The 21,868-nt window shown below is 39.5% G+C and overlaps 1 protein-coding gene across 4 annotated transcripts in view; it reads left to right on the top strand.

The window, feature by feature from the left end:
* Window positions 1-21,868, top strand: part of MED13L (mediator complex subunit 13L) — a 442,118-nt gene that overhangs the window by 365,160 nt on the left and 55,090 nt on the right. For all 4 annotated transcript variants that reach the window (XM_073312881.2, XM_073312880.2, XM_073312882.2 and 1 more), the window contains exons 14-19: window positions 2,235-2,334; window positions 5,100-5,320; window positions 13,233-13,438; window positions 17,165-18,111; window positions 18,854-19,033; window positions 20,730-20,953. In XM_073312881.2, the coding sequence (XP_073168982.1) occupies window positions 2,235-2,334; window positions 5,100-5,320; window positions 13,233-13,438; window positions 17,165-18,111; window positions 18,854-19,033; window positions 20,730-20,953 (1,878 nt within the window). The remainder of the gene's footprint in view (window positions 1-2,234; window positions 2,335-5,099; window positions 5,321-13,232; window positions 13,439-17,164; window positions 18,112-18,853; window positions 19,034-20,729; window positions 20,954-21,868) is intronic.

The raw sequence follows: 21,868 nt of genomic DNA, 5'->3' as shown, positions 1-21,868 counted from the left end.
GCAGCACTCTACCAATTACTCGGGGGAGGGAATAGCTCGGTGGTTTGAACATTGGCCTGCTAAACCCAGGGTTGTGAGTTCAATCCTTGAGGGGGGATTTGGGGCAAAAATTGGGGATTGATCCTGCTTTGAGCAGGGGTTTGGACTAGATGACCTCCTGAGGTCCCTTCCAACCCTGATATTCTATGATTCTATGAAAGTCAAGGTTCCAAAAAAAGGCAAAGCTTAGAATAAACACCAATTGCTGCTTTAAAGCTTAATCAAATTCAGTTACAATGACACAGAAGCTGATCCTGAAGTGACTGGAGATAGATGAGGTAGTTTAAAAAGCCCATGCCCCCTTTCTGAAGGTCTTTTCAAATAGCACAAATTATTTGCCACCTCCTTTTCTCATTTCACTCCTTTACTTCACCCATAAAGGACATAGTTGAGAATGCAGATAAAAATGATTGCTCTCTTTCCTGGTTGTTGGCACGCCTTTTCTGCCATGTCACGTTGGCATTTTCAGAAGCATTGCTTACAGAGATGCAAGTGTGTGCTGTGCAGAGATAAAATAGCAGCAGTCTTCAAAAGCCATGCAAACTTTTGAAGTTAAAGCATCTGCTTCCTCAAATATTTAAAGCTTTGTTTCAGGCCTAGTTGGATATGAAAAGCTAGAGAATGGGTCCTTTACATTTATTTTGGTTGCTGCCTGCCACGTTTCTGCCGGCGGTTGCTAAGTGAAGTTAACTTTAATGAGTGCTGAGTTGCATTTATTTTACATTTGTGTTACAGAATTACTGGGCTGACACCCACTACACTTCAGCTACAGTAGCTCCTAAGCAAATCAATTATAGAAGGCTGTGCTGCCAAACGTAAACCAATATTTATGCCATCTTCCTTAAAGTTACACTGTTGGGTGATGTTGATGTAACATTTTGCCTGCCTTAATATTGCTATATGTTGAGCAGTGTCCTATATGTGCCACTGTCGAATGCATAGTGTTCTGTGCTCTGCTGCAACAGAGACAGCACAAGATAAATCGAGGACTTCATTCCCAGTGCTTTTATTTTCCCTTATAGTAATCCAAATATGGACACAAATAGAAAAGCATTGTTAATTTCAAGTTGAGTGTATGATTGTATTTTTCAGGGCTTTGGAGCTGTGCTCCGGCTCCACTCCAGCTCCAGGCAAAAACCTACAGCTCCACTGCTCCGGAGCTGCTCTGTGCTCCGCTCCAAAGTCCTGGTATTTTTAGTACCGTATATACTTGTTCATAAGCCAAATTTTTTTAGTAAAAAAGGGAAGCATCATAGAAGGGGGTCAGCTTATGAACGGGTATAGAGAGGGAGAGGTGGGATACAGCCCCTCCCCCCAGTAGAGGGAGCAAGGAGAGGCAGCAGAGCCAGAAGGGAAGAGGTGGGGCCAGAGTCTCTCGGCTTCTGGCATACTGCTCTCCCCCCAGCCTCTGAAGCAGCTGTAGCTCCACAGCTGGCAGGCTGCAGCCGTGCCGCCCAGGCCCGCCCACCAGAGCATGCTGCGGCTGTGCCGCCCGGCCCTGCTCACTAGAGCACGCTGCGGCTGCGCCGCCCAGTCTGGCCTGCCGGAGCAGGCTGCAGCCGCGCTGCCCAGCCTGCCGGAGCAGCTCTGGCCAGGCCAGAGACATCCTCCCCTGGCCCTCCCCAGATAAGGTGGGAAGGGATGGGATGGGGAGACTGTGGGGGTCCCGGGCTAGGGGTGGGATCATGTGGGGGGTGGTCACAGGGGTTACTCCTCTGACCCCCAGCTTCTCCCCCGCAAAAAATTTCCCCACCAGTTGCTGTCCTGGCCCGTCAGGGTAAACAGCTGCACGCCGGGACACTTTGTTTACTTAGGTTTACCTCCGTGCCTGCAGACGCTCAAGGTACACAAACCATCTTGGCCTGCCAGTGGCTTATCCTGATGGCCCTGGAGCCAAAGTTTGCTGAACCCTGAATTATAGGGTTGGCTTATGAATGGGTCATCAACGAACTGGCTTATGATCGAGTATATTCAGTATATATTAAAGGCACCTAGAATCTATCTACTAAAGTTGAAAGAAAGGGTTAAATAAAGTCAAATTGCAGAAAAAAATAATTAGTTTAAAAAAACACATGAAAAGCTCTTAACTAAAAGCCTTATTAAGACTAGGTGATTTTCTGAATGTTTAAAATAACTCAATAATTTTAATGTTTTTTACTCTGATTGTCACATATCATGTAAATACCTGTGTTTAGGCTGTATCACCAGCTCTGCGGTCATCAAAAATGCCTCCAGCAGGAGCTGAGGAACGCCCTCTGGGGAAGGATGGAAGATCAGCAGTACCTTATCCACCAAGTAAGGAAGTGACAGCAGCTTTGTTCAGAGCTGAAGTATTTCTATAAGAAGTTTGTAATATTGGTTTCAGGTTAAGACCAAATACGTTCCAGTTCTTCTATAAGTACTAGAGGCTAATATTAAACCAGGGCAGTGAATTGTCCCATAAGAAAATCTTTGTGAAAAGTATTTCTAAAATTGGTCTACAGAGCTCTGAGATGTCATTTATTTGATACTTCTGCCTTTGTTGTGAGGATTAAAGGAAGTTATGTATCTTCCTTTAGAAGTCATCCCAATATTGTCAGTTAATATTTACACTCAGTTAGTAGCTTCACTGTTATCAAATCATTCATATATATTTATATGTCTGCAGTGTTGTGATAGCCATATTAATCCCAAAATATTAGAGAGGTAAGGTGATATATTTTAGTGGACCAATGCTTGTTGGCAAAAGAGACAAGCTTTCAGGCTTACACAGAGATCTTCTTTAGGCTGGTCTTCAATAGACATTTAGAATAGGGGAAATGCTGCTTGTGCAGCTCAGGCCAGTATATCTGTATACTGTTTGTTTAGAGCTCGATATTACATGTGAAATCAATGGGAGGAATTAACTATTGGCACTTGGTATACTGAAAATGTAATATGAACATTAAAATCAGAATAGGTTTTTCATAAGGATTGTGCCAGCAACTACAGGAAATTGTAGTTTTCACTGCTGTGAGGTCTAACGATGTTTTTGTGCTTCATTCACGTAAATAGCACCTCTTTTGAATTATTCTTTTGTGTATGTGTGCATGGAGTGGGATGGAATAATTTTTGTGTGAAGCTAACAAACCAGACTGTGAACTACAAATTACTTGTCTTAAAAGAGAAAAAAAATGTGTGAGTGAGTGTGTGGCTACTTTAAGAGAAATCAAATTCCATTGCAAATCATTCTTTAATGCCTTCTCATTAACTTCAGCTAGTAATGAGAACAAATTGAGGGGAAAAACCACAGTGTCAGAGGGATGAGTCAGAGAGTTTTATGGACCCATAAAAGCAATGCTGATTTACTCAAATGTAGAAGTATGAAGTATACAGAGATTGGATTTTGACAGCTTTAGTAGATCCATAGCTTTCTAAAATATGCAAAGCTTTCTCAAGCATGACACATATGAAAATGAATAATGCTTGACAGCCAGTTGCTGTAGTTTTTCTTTTTAATTAAACATTTTAGGATTTTTTTTAATGAATCTGCACTGCAGAATTTTGCAAAGTGGAACTAAAAGATGTAAGAAAATGGCATAATACAGAGCAGTATAGAATAGGTTAAATGGATACACTGTACCCCTTATGCTTTCCCCTCTTAATCCTCTCTCTATTTCCTTGTGACACTAGCTAGTGATGCATGACAACATCTGTGAGGAACTGAAATGCCTGATACACCATAGCAAAGCCCTGCTGACTAAATGTCATTCTAGCACCACTGCTCACCAAATGATGCTAAAGCACTCCTCTCTTCTTCCATTACTTGAAAAGCAGAGAGGATCAGCTGATCCAAATCAGACCCACGGAAAGATTTCACTACTTAGTAGCAATTTTAAATCAAACATAACTGTCATCTTTGGACTGCACAAAATGTATAATAGCTATGGAGTACAAATTTAAAGAATATATCCTGTCAAATAAGTCTGGGGATTTGTAGTGCTTTACTGGACAGAAAAAAGTGTGGAAATGAAATGAAGCATTTAGTCTGTCAGAAACACTGGTTCAGTGTATGGGTTTTTTGTAGGAGAAGGTGATATGGGAATTTATTCTTATATGATCTCAGTATTTTTAACAATGAATTCATCAGATTGTAACATTATGTCAAAAGGATACCTGAGCTACTTAAAATTGAAAAAGCAATATGTTCTGAATTTTATGAAAAATAAACCCGTTATGGCAGGAAATGAAAAGAAGGTAATGGGGAAAAGTGTAATAGTTTACAGTGATTTCCATTTGGGTTTATACAATACATTTCACTATATTAAGCATTTCAGTATTTTTTCTCATTTAAAATTAATGGGAAATATAGGATGAATTATTACACTGTGTTGATTTATTTAGAGATAATTAAATGCTCTATGATTTTTCCTGTCTTGGTGGCTGTGGTGCAAAATACATATTACAGCATCCTCTGGGACTTGCCTGTTATTTTTTTAGATGCCTTGAGGCAGAATTTCTAATCAGGATGTTCCAAGATGGCAGTAGCTATAGTCTCAGATCTGCTTTCATCGGATTATGACAACATGGACCAAAATGGGTTCACATACTGTTAGTCAGTGCAAAAGTTTTGTGCAAAAGTTTTCCGCACTTCATAAGAAGTTTAGCCAGTTTTGATTTTAGGATTTTGTGTCATGAAACACTAGAAAGGAAAGAAAAATATTCTGGATACCACTTAGTTATTAACTGTAACTGTGGTCAGATCCCCAGTACTGTTCTTTAATCTATTTTCTTAAAGCTTTCTTTATTATTATCACAGCATATTTGAATATTGAACATCCTCAAATGTATGTGTTTCAATTGAACAATAAACTTGAAAAGTGTCCATAGGACAATGTACTCTGTATAAATTATATTAATAGAGTTAGTCTAGATTTACACTGGTGTGAAAGCAGGAAAGGATCTGCAGTCTGTTTGCTTGACTTTAACAATCCAAAAAAGCCAGTGCTGAGTTGGAGTCCTTCTCTTTATGGGGTCTCATTGAAGAGTTATGCAGAATTTATTTTTTAATGGTTAACAGGAGGTTATTTTGTGATGCTTAGCTGTGGCAGATCTGCAAAGGATGTTCCCAACACCCCCTTCCTTGGAGCAACACCCTGCCTTTTCCCCGGTGATGAACTATAAAGATGGAATAAGTTCAGAGACTGTGACAGCATTGGGGATGATGGAAAGTCCTATGGTCAACATGGTTCCTACACAGCTCACAGAATTTAAAATGGAGGTGGAAGAAGGGTTAGGGAGCCCTAAACCTGAAGAAATCAAGGTAATACCCCAAAGATACCATTAGTGTTACTTCATCTGTGTAAGATTTTTTCTTTAATAAAACACATACAAATAGATTGCTATAGAGTTGGCTGGAAAATTGCTTGCACAATTTTGAACCAGATCCATATAAAGCAGAGGTCACCAAACTTTTGAGGGTTGCGGGCCCTCCCCCCCTTACTCCTGTCCCTGCCCTCTCCCTGAGCTGGGGCCAGGAGTGGTGATGCGGCCAGGGGTGGGGGTGGAAGGTGGCACAGACAGAGGTAAGGGGGCTGCGACTAGGGCCACAGCTGGGGTTGGGTCTGGGGCCAGGAGTGGAGCTGAGGCTGGGGACTGAGGTAGAAGTGGGGCTGGCAGACGGGCCCATGAGCAGGTGTGGCTCCACTCCCGGCCTTGCTCCCAGGGAACAGTTGCTGGCTGTGGCCGGGAACAGAGCCACAGCCAGCAACTGAGGCTGCGGGCTGGCTTGGGGCTGGGACCAGAACAATGCTGCAGCTGGGGCCGGAAGCCAGGTACGCGGCTGGGAGCGGGACTGGAGCAGAGGTGAGGGCGGGGATGGGCTGGGTGTGACACTTTGGGGACCTCTGATATAAAGGGATTGGTAATCTTTCAGTGGAAACGAATCCTTTTTATTGGACAAGTTTCCAGTTGTTTAATGCGAGCAGAGAAATTGCACAAAAATAGATGTATTAGTTACACATTGACTTTAATTGTTTTGAGGCACTCTTCTCAAAAAAAGAACCTATGATAGCTGTTTGTTGTCTGTGTGAAATGAGTTTTGTTTCAGGCTAATCCCTAGCACAGGGGTCGGCAACCTTTCAGAGGCGGTGTGCCGAGTCTTCATTGATTCACTCTAATTTAAGGTTTTGCGAGCCAGTAATACATTTTAATGTTTTTAGAAGGTCTCTTTCTATAAGTCTATAATGTATAACTAAATTATTGTCGTATGTAAAGTAAATAAGGCTTTTAAAATGTTTAAGAAGCTTCATTTTAAATTAAATTAAAATGCAGAGCCCTCCGGACCGGTGGCCAGGACCCGGGCAGTGTGAGTGCCCCTGAAAACTAGCTTGCATGCTGCCTTTGGCACGCGTGCCATAGGTTGCCTACCCCTGCCCCAGTGGACATCTGTCCACACTACAGAAAACACCGTTGCGGTTAACACTAATTGATACCTGCTTGTTTGCCAAAGGTTTTCTGTAGCACCCATCACTGTAGAGTTTATGCACTAAAACTTAGTTAGCAGTCTCAAAAGAGAGAACCAGGATGGAATTGGCTAATTCCATTCCTAGCCCCGCAGAGGTTGTCCCTATTGATAAGGATTGAGAATCCTACTGGTCTTGTAGTTTGTGGGGAAAAGTTGTTCTGCTGCTTCCTGTGTTGTATTTTTTCATAGTTACATAGTATTTAAGGCCAGAAGGGACCATTAGACCATCTAGTCTGAACTCCTGAATAACACAGGCCATAGAATTTCACTATTACCTCTTGACGGAGCCCAGTAACTTGGGTTTGACTAAAGAATAGTGTCCAGAAAAGCATCATCCAGTCTTAATTTGAAGACATAGAGATGGAGAATTCACCATTTCCAGTGAAAAGAAAAGGAGTACTTGTGGCACCTTAGAGACTAACCAATTTATTTGAGCATGAGCTTTTGTGAGCTACAGCTCACTTCATGCTCAGATAAATTGGTTAGTCTCTAAGGTGCCACAAGTACTCCTTTTCTTTTTGCGAATACAGACTAACACGGCTGTTACTCTGAAACCATTTCCAGTGGTTAATCACCCTCACTGTTAAAAATGGTGCCTTAGTTTTATTTGAATTTGTCTGGCTTTAACTTTGAGTCTCTGGTTCTTGTTATGCCGTTCTCTGCTAGATTAAAGAGCTTGGTATTTTTCACCCCATAAAGGTAGTTCTGCACAGTGATCAAGTCACCTCTTATTCTTCTTTGCGATAAACTGAACAGATTGAGCTCCTTCAGTCCACAGTAAAGCACTCCAGCCCTCAGATAATTTTTATGGCTCTTTCCTGTACCGTCTCCAGTTTTTCAGCATCCTTTTTAAAATGTGGCACCAGAATTGGAGTGTTCCAATATCAATCTTGCAAGGCTATATACAGAGGCAAAATCACCTCTTTATACATACAAGGATTATTAGTCTTGTCTGGCACAGAATCACACTGGGAGCTCATGTTGAATTGTTTGTCCACTGTGACTCTTAAATTTTATTTCAGAATCACCGCTTTCCAGGATACAATCCCCTGTCTGAAGGTCTGGCCTGCATTTTTTGTTCCTTGTATTTGACTGCATTAAAATGCATTTGTTTGAACAGGCCCCAGGTGATCCATTTCACTCCACTTGACTTCCCTTTCCTCATCATTGTGTACCACTCTGGCAATGTTTGTGTCATCTCAAAATTTTATTAACAGTGCTTTTATAATTACTTGTACATCACTGATAGAAATATTTGTGATGGACAAGAAGTGACTATGTATTAATCTGTTAATACTATTATGTAATAATGGTATGACTGTTGTAAGTGACCATGTCAGTAAAGAGAAGTTTCTGTATATCTATGATGGGTTAGTAGAATTTTCTGTATGATTGTATTGATCTAACTTAATAGGGGGCTGTGGGAGGAGCAAATAGGAAAGTGACAGAATGGCTTCCCAGGTAAGAATTCCCAAGCACACTCTTGAAAGACAGTAGGGCAGGCTGTTATCTTCAAGAACCCTGGCTCCATTGAGTTGCAAATCTTGTTTTGCCAGAGTTGGGAGTTAACAGATGAAAGGGCTGTAAACAGTTAAAAAGTGGCTTGATTTCTTCAAAGGACGGTAAGTTGCCAGCGGCTGTTCAAGAAGTTGTCAGTGAGCGCTGACAGGGAGGGGGTCTGTAGAAGAGTCTGTAGACCTAGCATGGTCCACATGTGGAAAATGCTTTTATGCATATCTAGGTCTGCCAGGTGTTTAACCTTTTTCCACATGGGGACTTTCCCTTAACGAGGCAGGTTGGTCACTGCTTGCCCTGTCATTGCTCCCAGAGAAGAGAAGAGAACTGCAGATATTGGGTATAAATCAGACCTGCTGAAATCACAGTTAGTACCAGGGGACTGCAATTCAGGGCCTAGTTTGAAAGTGGGAGAGTTGCATGATTCCACCTGGAGACAGGTGACAGCTAAAGACCTGAGATGCAAGTGGAACGCACTCAACAAGAGCAGGAGAGGTCAGAGGGGCAGTTGATCTGGGAACTGTGACAATATTGGGTAGCGTATTTGTTTTTGGCTGAATAGAGGGCTTCAATCTCCAGGGTCATTAATTCCCTGTCTTTCACTAGCAGTAAATTCATACTAGAGAGGATCCTAAGTTAATTTAAGAAAGGAGGACTTGTGGCACCTTAGAGACTAACAAATTTATTTGAGCATAAGCTTTCGTGAGCTACAGCTCACTTCATCGGATACTGAATGCATTGAATGAAGTGAGCTGTAGCTCACAAAAGTTTATGCTCAAATAAATTTGTTAGTCTCTAAGGTGCCACAAGTCCTCCTTTTGTTTTTGCGGATACAGACTAATACGGCTGCTACTCTGAAACCTAAGTTAATTAAGGAATTTTTTAAAAAATCCTGCTGCTTAATTTATTTATTTGAAGAAATTCAGACAATTTCCATAACAAAATAACTGTAACAGGTAAATTACCTATTTATTGAACATACCCTCCCCCAATAACAGCTCAAAATTGTGTAAAAGAAAACCCAACAGAATTACTCGGCAACTGCTGCTAGAATAAGATAAGATATAAATGGGCAGTCTGTCTCTGAGAGTTGCTCCCAGTTGCCCAGTCACAACTGAATGAACTTTTTGCAGACTACATAATGTAGGCCCAGTCCCAGTTCAGGAAAGTACTTAAGTATATGCTTAAGTCTCAGTGAAGACAATGGGGCTTAAGAACATGCTTAAAGCTAAGCAAATGCTTATGTGCTTTAATGAACAGAAATGGACTTAAGCACATATTTAACTGCTTTCCTTTATGACCAGGGATGGTGCTTCTCAGTAAAATCAGCCATTTACCTTTAACAGGTAAAGTTTATATGCTTTTTAGCCTAATTTACAGACTTCCAGTCTTATTGAATTTAATTCCACTCTCAAAGAAGTGTATAAGAGTGGCAGTCTTTTTTTCCAGTCTGAAGACCAAAATTTTATTGAGGGAACAACCTGGTAAGAATTTTACTAAAGAGATAGAAGAATGCCCAGTCTCAGGGGGAAAAGGAGAAAGCAAAAATAGCACAGCTATTTACTCAGAGCTAAGATGGCCTCTTACATTGGGGAAAAAAAATTGCACTGATGCTACCACTAGTTGAGCTGTCTTAATAGTAGCACCAGCAGGAGCCAAACTGGAGGTTCCAATGGGTTCTGGAGATGTTGTCCCCATGCCAATTAAAGATCAGCTTCCAACATTAGATTTAATTGCTATGGTGATAAAAACCTTGGAAACTGCTGCAGTTTTGTCTGCACTAGGACTCCCACTGGTGCTCTCCCCAAGGCAACTAAAACAGTGGATTTTTTTTTTAATTTCCTTATGAAAAAATTATCTTAGACAGTAAACCCATCAACTCTCTAGGGAGCAGATCTCCAGGCAGCCACACCTTTTACCATTGGCAGTCCTTCTGACATTCCCAGGGTCACTTCCCCTCCTGTTCCTAAACAGCATTAATTACCAACAGTCAATAGCGAGGAGAAGGGGAAAATAGTATGCCCAGCTTTGTACATAGTCCCTGCTTTCAGAGAATCCTTAATAGATGGTAAATTGCCAAAGAAACTTGCCCTTGGCCTAATCTAAACACATGCTTTTTGGGAGTGAATTGCTCTTTCCAGCATACAGTATCACTTTACCTGACTTAATGGGAAAAACAAATACTACCCTAACCTGATGGGACTTGTTGCCCTCACAGTGTGGGTGTAATAGAAAAGGCATGTTTGTACTAGGTGCCCGTGTTCTTCTAATGTATAATTATACAGTTCTCAATCTCTCTCCTATCAGTTTTAGCAGCATTTTAGAAACTGGAAAGACATGTATTCCAGTATAATGGTTATTAATTAGGTGTGCTGCATACAAATAATGAAAAGCTATTTCTTCCAGTTGTCACAGACCTTATTTGTTTTTTCCTCCACTTCAGATATTTTTCTGTATGTCAAAACAAAGTTAGTTAATCTTGGGACAGGAAGGAAATCTGGGTCAAGATTATAGTTTGATGAGCTAAAAGAGAGATTAGAAAAAAATATATATTTTAGGGACTTATTCATACTGAAGATATTTTAGATATCTCTAACAAAGATTTAAAGAGTATTGAAACATATCTTTTTAAGTGTGCATAGAGTTCTGCATTTGAGCAGCTGCTGCTCATACACATTAATAGGAATCTAGCACCTAACCCCAACATAACTCATGTTTACAAAAATGTAAGTAGGTTTCTTGTGCTGATTATTGAGTGTCAAAGGTAGGAATCCTGTTATGCTTCATCTTCTGACACTTTAAGGAGGCACTGGGAAGGGAAGCAAAAGGACACGGAGAAATCTATGGCTGGCAGAGTTAAGGAAAGTAAGTAGAACTGTTTTAAGTTTAAATCCTAACAATAGTAGTGGTCCATTACTAGATGGAAATGGTAGAATTATCAATAATCAGAGAAAAGCAGAAGTGTTCAATAAATATTTCTGTTCTGTATTTGGGGGAAATGGTTGATGTACTCAGATCATATAATGATGATAATTCCACTAGTATGTCAGGAGGATGTTAAACAATAGCTACTAAAGTTAGACAGTTTAAAATCAGCAGGTCCAGATAACGTGCATCCAAGAGTTTTAACAGAAAAGGCAGAAGAGCTCACCGCAGTGTTAATGTTGATTTTCAGTGAGTCTTGGAACACTGGAGAAGTTCCGGAAGACTGGAAAAAAGCTAATGTTATGCCAATATTTAAAAGGGTAAAGAGGATGACCCAAGTAATTATAGGCCTGTCAGTCTAACATTGATCTGGGCAAGATAATGGAGCGTGTGATATGGGATTTGATTAATAAAGAATTAATTGAGGGTAATATAATTAGTGCCAGTCAACATGGGTTTATGGAAAATAGATCCCGTCAAACTAACCTGATATCTTTTTTGGGGGTGAATTAAAAATTTGATAAAGATAATTATGTTGGTATAATATACGTAGATTTTTGTTGAGGATTTTACTTGGTGCTGCATAACATTTTAATTAAAAAATTAGAACAAAATAAAATTAACATGGCACATGTTAAATGAGTTAAAAGTAGGCTAACTGATAAGTCTCAAAATGTTGTTAATGGGGAATCATCATCAAGCAGGTGTGTTTCTAGTGGGGTCCTGCATGAAACAGTTCTTGGCTTTACACTATATAATAAATTTATCAATGACCTGGAAGAAAACATAAAATCATCACTGGTAAAGTCTGAAGATGATACAAAAGTTGGGGGAGTTATAAACAATGAAGAGGACAGAGCACTGATACAGAACAGTCTGGATCACTTGGTAAGCTGGCCACAAGCAAACACTATGCGTTTTAATACGGCTATATGTAAAAGTATACAGATAGGAACAAAGAATGTAGGCCATACTTATAGGATGGAGGAATCTATCCTGATAAGCAATGACTTTGAAAAAGATTTGGGGGTTGTGGTGGATAATCAACTGAACTTGAACTCCCAGTGCAATGCTGTGGCCAGATGGCTAATGTAATCCTTGGATACATAACAGTGGAATATTGAGTAGGAGGAGGAATGCTATTTTACATTCTGTATTTGGCACTCATGCACCTGCTGCTGGAATAGTATGTACAGTTCTGGTGTCCGCAATTCAAGAAGGATGTTAATAAACTGAAGAGGGGTCAAAGAAGAGCCATGAGAATGATTGAAGGATTTGAAAACCTGCCTTATAGTGGTAAATACAAAGAGCTCAGTCTATTTATCATAACACAGAGAAGGTTAAGGGATGTCTTGGTTACAGTCTATAAGTATTTATATGGGGAACAAATGTTTGATAATGGGCTGTTCAGTCTAACAGAGAAAGTTATAACACAACTCGATGGCTGGAAGTTGAAGCTAGACAAATTCAGACTGAAAATAAAGCAATACACTTTTAACAGTGACAGTAATTCACCATTTGAACAATTTACCAATGGTTGTGGTGGATTCTCCATTACTGGCAAGTTTCAGATCAAGACTGGATGTTCTTTCTAAAAGATCTGCCCTAGGAATTAGTTTGGGGAAGTTTTCTGGCTTGTGTTGTACGGGACATCCGACTAGATTATCACAGTGGCCCTTCTGGCCTTGGAATTATGAGGATGCTGGGACTGTGGTAAGACATTAAAAACGAAGTTTTCTAGAATTTCTCCTATATATACTGCAGTGGTTTCCCCCAGATGCTAGATATTTTCCAATCACAGAGGAAGACAGTCTCTGTCTCAAGGAGATCTGGAATAACTTTGGCTGAAGTCCTAGTTATTGTTCCCTTTACCCAAAACAAAAGTGTAATGGTTGCTAGTGAGCCCAAGGTGGCTGGACTATGAATTTGGTATGGTGCCAGTGGTTAATGGTTACTCTGTTCACCATTATTATTATTGTTTGGATTATGATAGTGCCCAGAATGTGGTGTTCACTTTCTAACCATGTAGTATAAAGTCCTTCCCTAAAGCAATCACAATCGGCTCTAGAAGCCTAATCTTTTTACAGTCATTACAATTTTGGGTGTATGTCCCTAAATGTTTATAAAGTGAGTAGATATTTCAGTATGAGAAAAAGTGCAGCTATATTTGCTTCAAAGTAGTATAATTAGTATTACCTGAATATATTTTCAATATAAAGATTGACTTTTCTATGTAGCTCTAAACACTAAAATCACTTTGGTTTTACAGGATTTTTCGTATGTGCACAAAGTTCCATCATTTCAACCTTTTGTGGGCTCTTCTATGTTTGCTCCATTGAAGATACTGCCAAGCCAGTGCCTGCTACCTCTGAAGATACCGGATGCCTGCATGTTCAGGCCTTCTTGGGCGATTCCTCCTAAAATTGAACAACTCCCCATGCCACCTGCAGCCACTTTCATCAGAGATGGCTACAAGTAAGTACAAGCATTGCAACAAATGATGACATTCATTATGTCTGTATCTAGGTATATAATAAATGGACACTCAGAGTGCTGATGATTTTTCCATGTTTTAATCCATATGATAAAATTATGAGCAAGCCTAATTATGGACTTATTTTAAACCTGCAAAACTTCCATTGCTTTATAAAGTCAGAAACATTTTTGATAACTGGAGCAGGAATAAATGACATTTGAGTTGATCAATTTTAAATAATTATCCAGGCAAAAACATTGTAATTCAACATAAAGTAGAAATGTTAAAGAAGAAGGCTCATACAAAAAGAAAAGGAGTACTTGTGGCACCTTAGAGACTAACCAATTTATTGCTCAAATAAATTGGTTAGTCTCTAAGGTGCCACAAGTACTCCTTTTCTTTTTGCGAATACAGACTAACACGGCTGTTACTCTAAAGGCTCATACAGTTAATCTCCAAGTATTAGGTTTAATGATGAATATTTAGTCATTACTTCACATTTTTGCTGGAGGAAATGGTAGATGTCAAACGTGATTTGCCTTTAATTGTAAAAAGGCATATCATCTGCTTCTCCTTTGAGTTTTAGTTAATACCAAAGAAGGAGCCAGACAAAAAAGTTGTATACTTGTAATGGCTGTGTGCTGTGTGAGTAATAGAGAGAAAATATCTGCCTGTATAAAATATAAACAAAAGCAGTATTTCATAGGGAAGGTACGCATGTTCATTTGTACTGCAAAGGAAATACCAGGTCATTGAATGATATGTAAACTTTAGGGGACGGTTTTATAAAATTGGGTGCTGAAATTGCATGGTGCTTTCTAGTAAAACTATAATAAATTGTAGATGGAAAGAAGTACTTACCTTCTGATTCTGATAATCCAAAAATGTGTCCTCTAATCCATCTGCAGTGCATGATTTAGAAGATCAAAATATTAGTTCTGATGGATATTTTGAGCTGACAATGAACTCCTATCTTCAGGATTTTTAATACTTAAATTGTTCTTGGTAGTTATTCCTTTTAATTTATTCAGCTCATTGAAATATATGTATCCAAATTCTGTTAGTGTCTGTGGCTGTTTTTTTGTAAAGTTCCTTTTAAAATAAAAATGAAAAAGTAAATCGGGGAGGGTGTACCTACGGACACCCAACTAGTCAGCTAAGGATCTGGCCCTTCATCTCATGGAGTAGAATGGATCTTGAAGTGTAATGGACCATTCCATCATTTACAGTGGTAGAGCTTGTATATTTAATTTATTTCTGCCCTAAAGACACACTTTTCAGTATTCACTTTGTACTTCATTCACTGTGGTTACATTCACTTCTGTGAAGATGGCCAACATAAATGATATACACCTATTGATGGCTGAGTGTGACTTACGTGGTGTGTAGGCTTCTGATATCCCTTTGTACAGGGATGAATTTCACCCCATTTCAGTTTTGTGGGGACACACAACTCTTCTTTGGGATCCTCTTGTTTCTTCAGAACTGTTCATATAAGTTGCCAGTTTAATGTGTTCGGTGATTCCTATTCCTATATAGTCTGAAATTGCTGGGCTTCTCTCCACTCTAAGGTGTAGTGGCACTGTGCCACAGGTCCAAGTTTGCCATTAAATTAAATTAAATGAGAAATTTGCATCCCCAGCATATTTTTCAAAAGTTATCACTGTTTATGAAAAAAATCCATTGCTGCAGATCTTGAAACCTAGCAAGAATTTAAACCATTTAATACACAAAACCTCTCAGAAGCCGTAATATATATAGTTGAAGAGTCTCCTGCTGCAGTGAATGAATTTACAGAGGAAGCGGCTTGTATCTTTAAATAAATCCTTAAATCAGACCTTCTCCAGCTCCAAAGGATCTTCCAGTGCTCTCAAAAGAAGTGCAAAAAAGAAATTACAAACCCTCGATACCACCTAAGGAGCAAATGACTTCTCAGGTTTTCTCTAATAGTAACTGCTTCTAATAGTAACCAGGACTGAGCTGATTATTAATTGCAGGTATTTGTTGAAAAAAAAATCTTTTATTTTCAATGTAATCCAATTAGAGTGAAGATAATTACTGCACCCTGATTACTGCAGGCTTTTAGTAAAGTGGTGATTGCTGATCAAGATTTCTAGGTCACACTTTGTCATTTGTCTAAGGTATTCACTGTGCCTCAGATTCACAACTCTTATCAACCTTTGTCCATTTTTTCCTACCTTTGACTTGGGCACAGGTCAGTTAAAGATAACAAAATGATTCTAAAGGATCAGGTCTTTACTACAGTTTCTTTTCAGGTTGCTAATGAAATGTGATCCTTAAAATAATATTCATTTTAAAATAACACATAAAACACACAGTAAGAACATACAAATATAAAAAATCCATATGTTTCTGCTCCTTCATCAAGAGACTGATTGTGTCCTTATTTTTTATGTGCTGCCCTTAAGGAATACATTTCAAGAAAAATGTTTTATTAGCTCTCGGGAAGAAAAATGTTATAAAGACCTTGTTTGTTTGAGCAATTATGTTGTCCTTAATATGAAGCATAATGACAAAATTATCTGTTTCTTACTGTAATATGTCATTCCAAAGAAAAGAGATCTCTTGTGGGAATATATGACCACTTTCTGGTCCCTGAAATTTAGCAGATAATGGCAAAACTGTTACTAATAGGAAGTGTGATGACAAAAGGTGACCTAGAAATACCACTTTCAGCTCTTGTGGACCAGGAGTCTGCAATAGCAATTGTTATTTTTGTACCATAAGCTATGTAGGGCTACATAAAGGCTGCCTTTACTGTATGTGAAACACTTTTGTCAGCTGGGTACCACCAAGGAAACATTAAAATTTCACCAAGAAGAATCAGATAAATTATTTGTATCAAGGAGTACTGAAGTTAATTATTTACTACAGACATTTTAAAACATATAGACCAGGGGTAGACAACCTACGGCAAGCTGATTTCCAGTGACACTCACACTGCGCAGGTCCTGACCACCTTTCCAGGGGGCTCTGCATTTTAATTTAATTTTAAATGAAGCTTCTTAAACATTTTAAAAACCTTATTTACTTTACATACAACAATAGTTTAGTTATATATTATAGACTTATAGAAAGAGACCTTCTAAAAGCGTTAAAATGTATTACTCGCACGCAAAACCTTAAATTAGAGTGAATAAATGAAGACTTGGCACACCACTTCTGGAAGGTTGCTGACCCCTGATATAGACAGTAAAGCAAATTATTTCTAAATGGAGTTTATGATGCTGTACAACTATATGAAATTTCATGCCCCTAATTTTTACACACTGGACCGTAGATTTCTTTAGAGACAGTTGCATAGGGATTTCACTGAAATAATTCCTTCCGCCCCCGCCCCCCCCCAAGTGCTGAAAATATTGAAGTCACATCAATTATTTAATTTCAGGTCATTCTAAATAAGCACCTGAGATTTCAGGTCATAACAGGCTCTTAGCTTGTAATCTTTAAAACAGCATGAGGGGATGTTTTCTGTTTTGTTTTGTTTTTTTCCTTTTCACTACACTCTCAGCGACTCTTAGCTATGTTTGCTGATGAGATCTTGAAAGTTTAGATAGAAAGAAGAGAGACTCTTGAATATAATGATATGAGAGGAATGTCTGAAGGTGCTGTCCCTTTATTGTGGTCATTGTGGAGCTATTGCATCTGAGTCCTGTCTACAGTGAACCTTTTGAATATTCATCTTCTTCCTGTATTTTTTACAGCAATGTGCCTAGTGTTGGGAGCCTCGCAGATCAAGACTATCTTCAGATGAACACTCCCCAAATGAATACACCAGTGACATTAAACAGTGCTGCCCCAGCCAGCAACAGTGGAGCAGGAGTACTGCCATCCCCAGCAACTCCCCGCTTCTCCGTCCCTACGCCACGCACACCCAGAACCCCAAGGACTCCTAGAGGTGGGGGCACTGCCAGCGGGCAAGGATCTGTAAAATATGACAGCACAGATCAAGGTTCACCAGCTTCTACCCCTTCTACAACACGACCGCTTAATTCTGTGGAGCCACCCACTGTCCAGCCAATCCCAGAAGCCCACAGCCTGTATGTCACCCTGATTCTTTCAGACTCCGTGCTGAACATCTTTAAAGATCGCAACTTTGATAGCTGTTGTATATGCGCGTGTAATATGAATATTAAAGGTGCAGATGTAGGGCTGTACATCCCAGATTCATCCAACGAGGACCAGTACCGCTGCACATGTGGATTTAGTGCAATTATGAACCGCAAACTAGGTTACAACTCTGGGCTTTTTATTGAGGATGAATTGGATATTTTTGGCAAGACCTCAGACATTGGCCAGGCTGCAGAGAGGAGGTTGATGATGTGTCAGACCACTTTACTTCCTCAGATGGGAGAGGGAGCCAGGAGGGGCCAGGAACCCCCTATGAGCCTCCTCCTCCTTCTCCAGAATCAGCACACACAGCCTTTCACCTCTCTGAGCTGCTTGGACTACATGTCCTCCAATAACCGGCAGACACTTCCCTTTATGAACTGGAGTTATGACAGAGTGCAAGCAGATAGTAATGATTCCTGGATAGAGTGCTTCAATGCCCTGGAGCAAGGAAGGCAGTATGTGGATAACCCCACTGGTGGAAAAGTGGATGAAGCCCTAGTAAGAAGTGCTACTGTACACTCTTGGCCTCACAGCAATGGTATGGTTCACAGAAGAGGTTTTGGGTTTTTTTCATTCAAAAAACTTAGTTATCTTTGTAATTTTATTTTAAACTTGCCAGTGCAAGACAGTATCATTTAAACGTTATGGGGGAAAATGCACTCTTGAGGAACAGGAGTAGATAAGAAATTTGGAGAGCTTTCTAAAACCAAAGGTAGAATACTGGTAAATTTCTTTCTTCCTTCCAGCATGCTGTAGGACTTTTCAGTGTCACAAATTCACCACAATTTTTTAGGTTTTTTGGTTTGGTTTGTTTTCTGGGGTGAGGGTCAAACTTTGCTCTAGCTTTCTTTGGTGAGACTGTGGCATATCTTTTTGGAGCATAAGTATGCAATCATCAAATCTTTGTGAAACAATGCCAACTAGAAATAATGTAAATTTGTAAATGAAATATAATGTGTTTATTTACAATTCTTTATGGGCTTGACTTAAAGAACAATATTTTTTAGCCTTTAAGCAGCTTTACACCTTTAAATAAACTTACAGCAAATCACTACAGTCTAGATAACAGTTTGCAAAAGGATATTTTGAAAAGAACTTCATAGAAAGCTTAGTCTAACAACCTTTGATAAAGAAGCAGTTTAAATTCTATTTTACTAATTACAGTGGAGCACAGGCTATATGGGCACCATGAGAGGCAAGAAAAGGAATCACAGGCCAAAAAAATATTATGTCCCTTCTCCTCAACAGAAATATGATTCATACCTCTTTGTCATTTGTAGTACTGGATATCAGCATGCTGTCCTCCCAGGATGTGGTGCGCATGCTACTGTCCCTACAGCCCTTTCTTCAAGATGCCATCCAGAAGAAGCGAACAGGCAGGACCTGGGAGAATATCCAACATGTGCAGGGACCCCTCACCTGGCAGCAGTTCCATAAGATGGCAGGACGGGGAACATATGGTACAGTTTTTTGTGGAACAGCAGTGTTCAGATGAAGGCTATGTTTCCTTACATGTGGGCATTTAAATGTGTTCTTTGCTGGAAAGTTCATAAGAACAAAAGTCTCCTCAGACGGCTTTTCGCTGTGTTTAATGTTCGAAAGCTATTCTTGAGTAATATAGTGGAGGTTCTACCTTCCAAGATTACTGATGTTGGAGATGGGTTTGAACACCTCAAAAGCTTTGGTGAGGTTCAAAATCCCTGTGTAGATTTGATTTTGGTTTGAACCCATAGCTAGTACAATGAATAACCAATAACATGAAACATAGAAACTGTTAAATAAAATTAGAGCCCTAGTTTTAAGATTTTAAATATGTTTTAAAATGTCATATTGCTGATATGTTTGGAATTAAACACCTCTTGGTTTCAAGTGAGACTTTTAATTGGAAATATATTTCACAGAATATGTACTAAGTGAGAACAAACTAATGAGTGACCTTTAAACATCATTTTTACTCTTCATGCGTTTTGCCTGCATTTTATGTGAAATTCCCTACCGATCTGTTTTTTTACAGTCTTATTCTATTTTGCCACAGTGCCTCAATCCTCTACTTTCCCTGCTCTGACACTTGACATAATGCTGATTTCCCTTTTGGCTATGACAGGCTGCAGTAACTACCATCACATTCCAATGCCACTGTGCCATATGACAAGTACCTCCAGCCATTTTTCAACATTTGTAACTACAGTGTAGCATTGAACAGTCAGGATTTTCCAACAGTTACAACACGTTGTAACTGAAATGACCACATTTTCTCATATGTGTTAGAACAGTAGATATCTGTGGTGAGTATGTGGTAATGGTTGGTGAATGCTGACTTTTTAGTCATTTATATTTCTCTGGAAATTGCCAGGATATATTTGGGCTCACATTCTCCAAGCAACAGCAGGCTACTCTAGTATTTCTTTTTAGCTAGCGTAATCCCTAACAACACAGTTTGTGTGAGATCTCAGATTTGTTGTTATGATAATCCTCTCATTTGTGATGGTGACTCTTTTGGGTTTTTTTAATTTGTATTAACTCTAGCCACTTTGCTTAGAAATCAGCACTATCCACTTTGGGAGCTACAGTTTTCTTCAGTTGGTCATTTTGCACAACCAGCAGGAGCTAAAGCAAGAAACATTAATTTAGTATCCATGAATTCATGTCATCACTTTTCTTTAGGTTCAAAGGACATATGTGAAATGTTGTTATATCATCATTTAGATAGAGTGAAACCACTTCTTTCAAGACCACAAGTTCAGTCCTCAAGAAGGCCCTAAAATTCTGGCAGAATGTGGACTTATAGTACACCAGAAGATATTTTATTGCAATCTTTTAGGGGAATTACAGTAGTGATGCTTGGATTGGCTTCTTCTGCTTTGACTGACTGACCTCTGATTTTATGACACTTCATAAGTATGATCTAAATCTTTCTGCCCTGTAATTAAGGACCGTTCCGTTACCTGAGGAAAAGGACTGTGGAAGGACATTGTTAATATGTATTGTGGCTGCATCCTGCCTGCACAGAGGAGGTTCAGGCTTTCTGAAAACTCACCATGACAAGAGATTACTTATTTACACCATTTGGCTAGAAAGAGCTCATTTGCTATTGCACCAGACACTCCTTTCCAATTAAAGTGGTTCTGTAATAATACCCTCTTCTTTTCATATCAGGTTCTGAGGAGTCTCCTGAGCCTCTTCCAATCCCCACTTTACTAGTGGGTTATGACAAGGACTTCCTGACAATCTCTCCATTCTCCTTGCCGTTCTGGGAGAGGCTGTTGCTAGACCCATATGGGGGCCATCGGGATGTCGCTTATATTGTGCTGTGTCCAGAAAATGAGGCCTTGCTCGACGGAGCCAAAACTTTCTTCAGGGACTTGAGTGCTGTATATGAGGTAGGAAAGAGCGACTGTTATGAATTGTTTAGTCATAATTGTTATCGCTGTTTTAGCAGCATGTTCGGTTAAGTTCATGTTCTTTCCTTTTTAAGCTCTCTTAAACTGTTTAAAACTTAAGTGTTTTAAATAATAATTTGTTACATTATTTTCTTCAGTTTAGGAGGACTTTCTCCACTTTCAGAATACAGGAAAAATATCATCTAATAGAGCTGCACTTACTCTTTTGCATGTTAGCTCCATTTAAGACAAAATTCAGCCCTAAGATACAGCTCTTAAGTGCAGCTGGTGTTTAAGTCGAAGGAAACAAGGCATATGCAGATGAAGGCTGAAAATATCTGAGCAGTAGGAACAGTCTCATAGCAAGATGCACTAAAATGCAGAAGTACAAGGAGACACAGGGTAGAGATATAAATAACTCTGAAATATAGGAAAATCTGAAAAGTAGCATTTTCTGTAAAATTTATCCAGGAACCTCCTGCATAGGCAAGCAGTACCTGCATGAGACGCTTCTCACGTGTCTGGCAGCGAAGTGAGACGTCTACACTTCTTCCACTCTGTGGCAATGAAGGGGGAGTAGCCAAACCAGAGTGGGAGGAGTAAGGGATGACTCATGCTAAATGACATGTTCCTAAATCAAAGCAGCAGAGCTTTTACCACTGTATTTAAGACTGATTCATTCGCTTGCACACACTTTGATCCTCATGAGGAGTGACATGAGTACAGTTGTGATCTATGAACCAGTGGCGGCAGTACAACTAAGCCCAGTTGTGTAGTCTGCAGACGGAGGATCTTGTTGCTTCACAGATACAAAGGTCCTATGAATGGGATTTCTAAAAGCACTCAGCATTGGCCTAACCCAACACTGAATGCATTTGAAAATAACAGCCATGTGCAAAAAGCCAAGGTCCCAAC

This window comes from Lepidochelys kempii, chromosome 15, assembly GCF_965140285.1.
Source record: "Lepidochelys kempii isolate rLepKem1 chromosome 15, rLepKem1.hap1, whole genome shotgun sequence".
NCBI lineage: Eukaryota > Metazoa > Chordata > Testudines > Cheloniidae > Lepidochelys > Lepidochelys kempii.
Note: the sequence above shows the minus strand (reverse complement) of the source record. Positions and strands in the feature narration are given on the sequence as shown.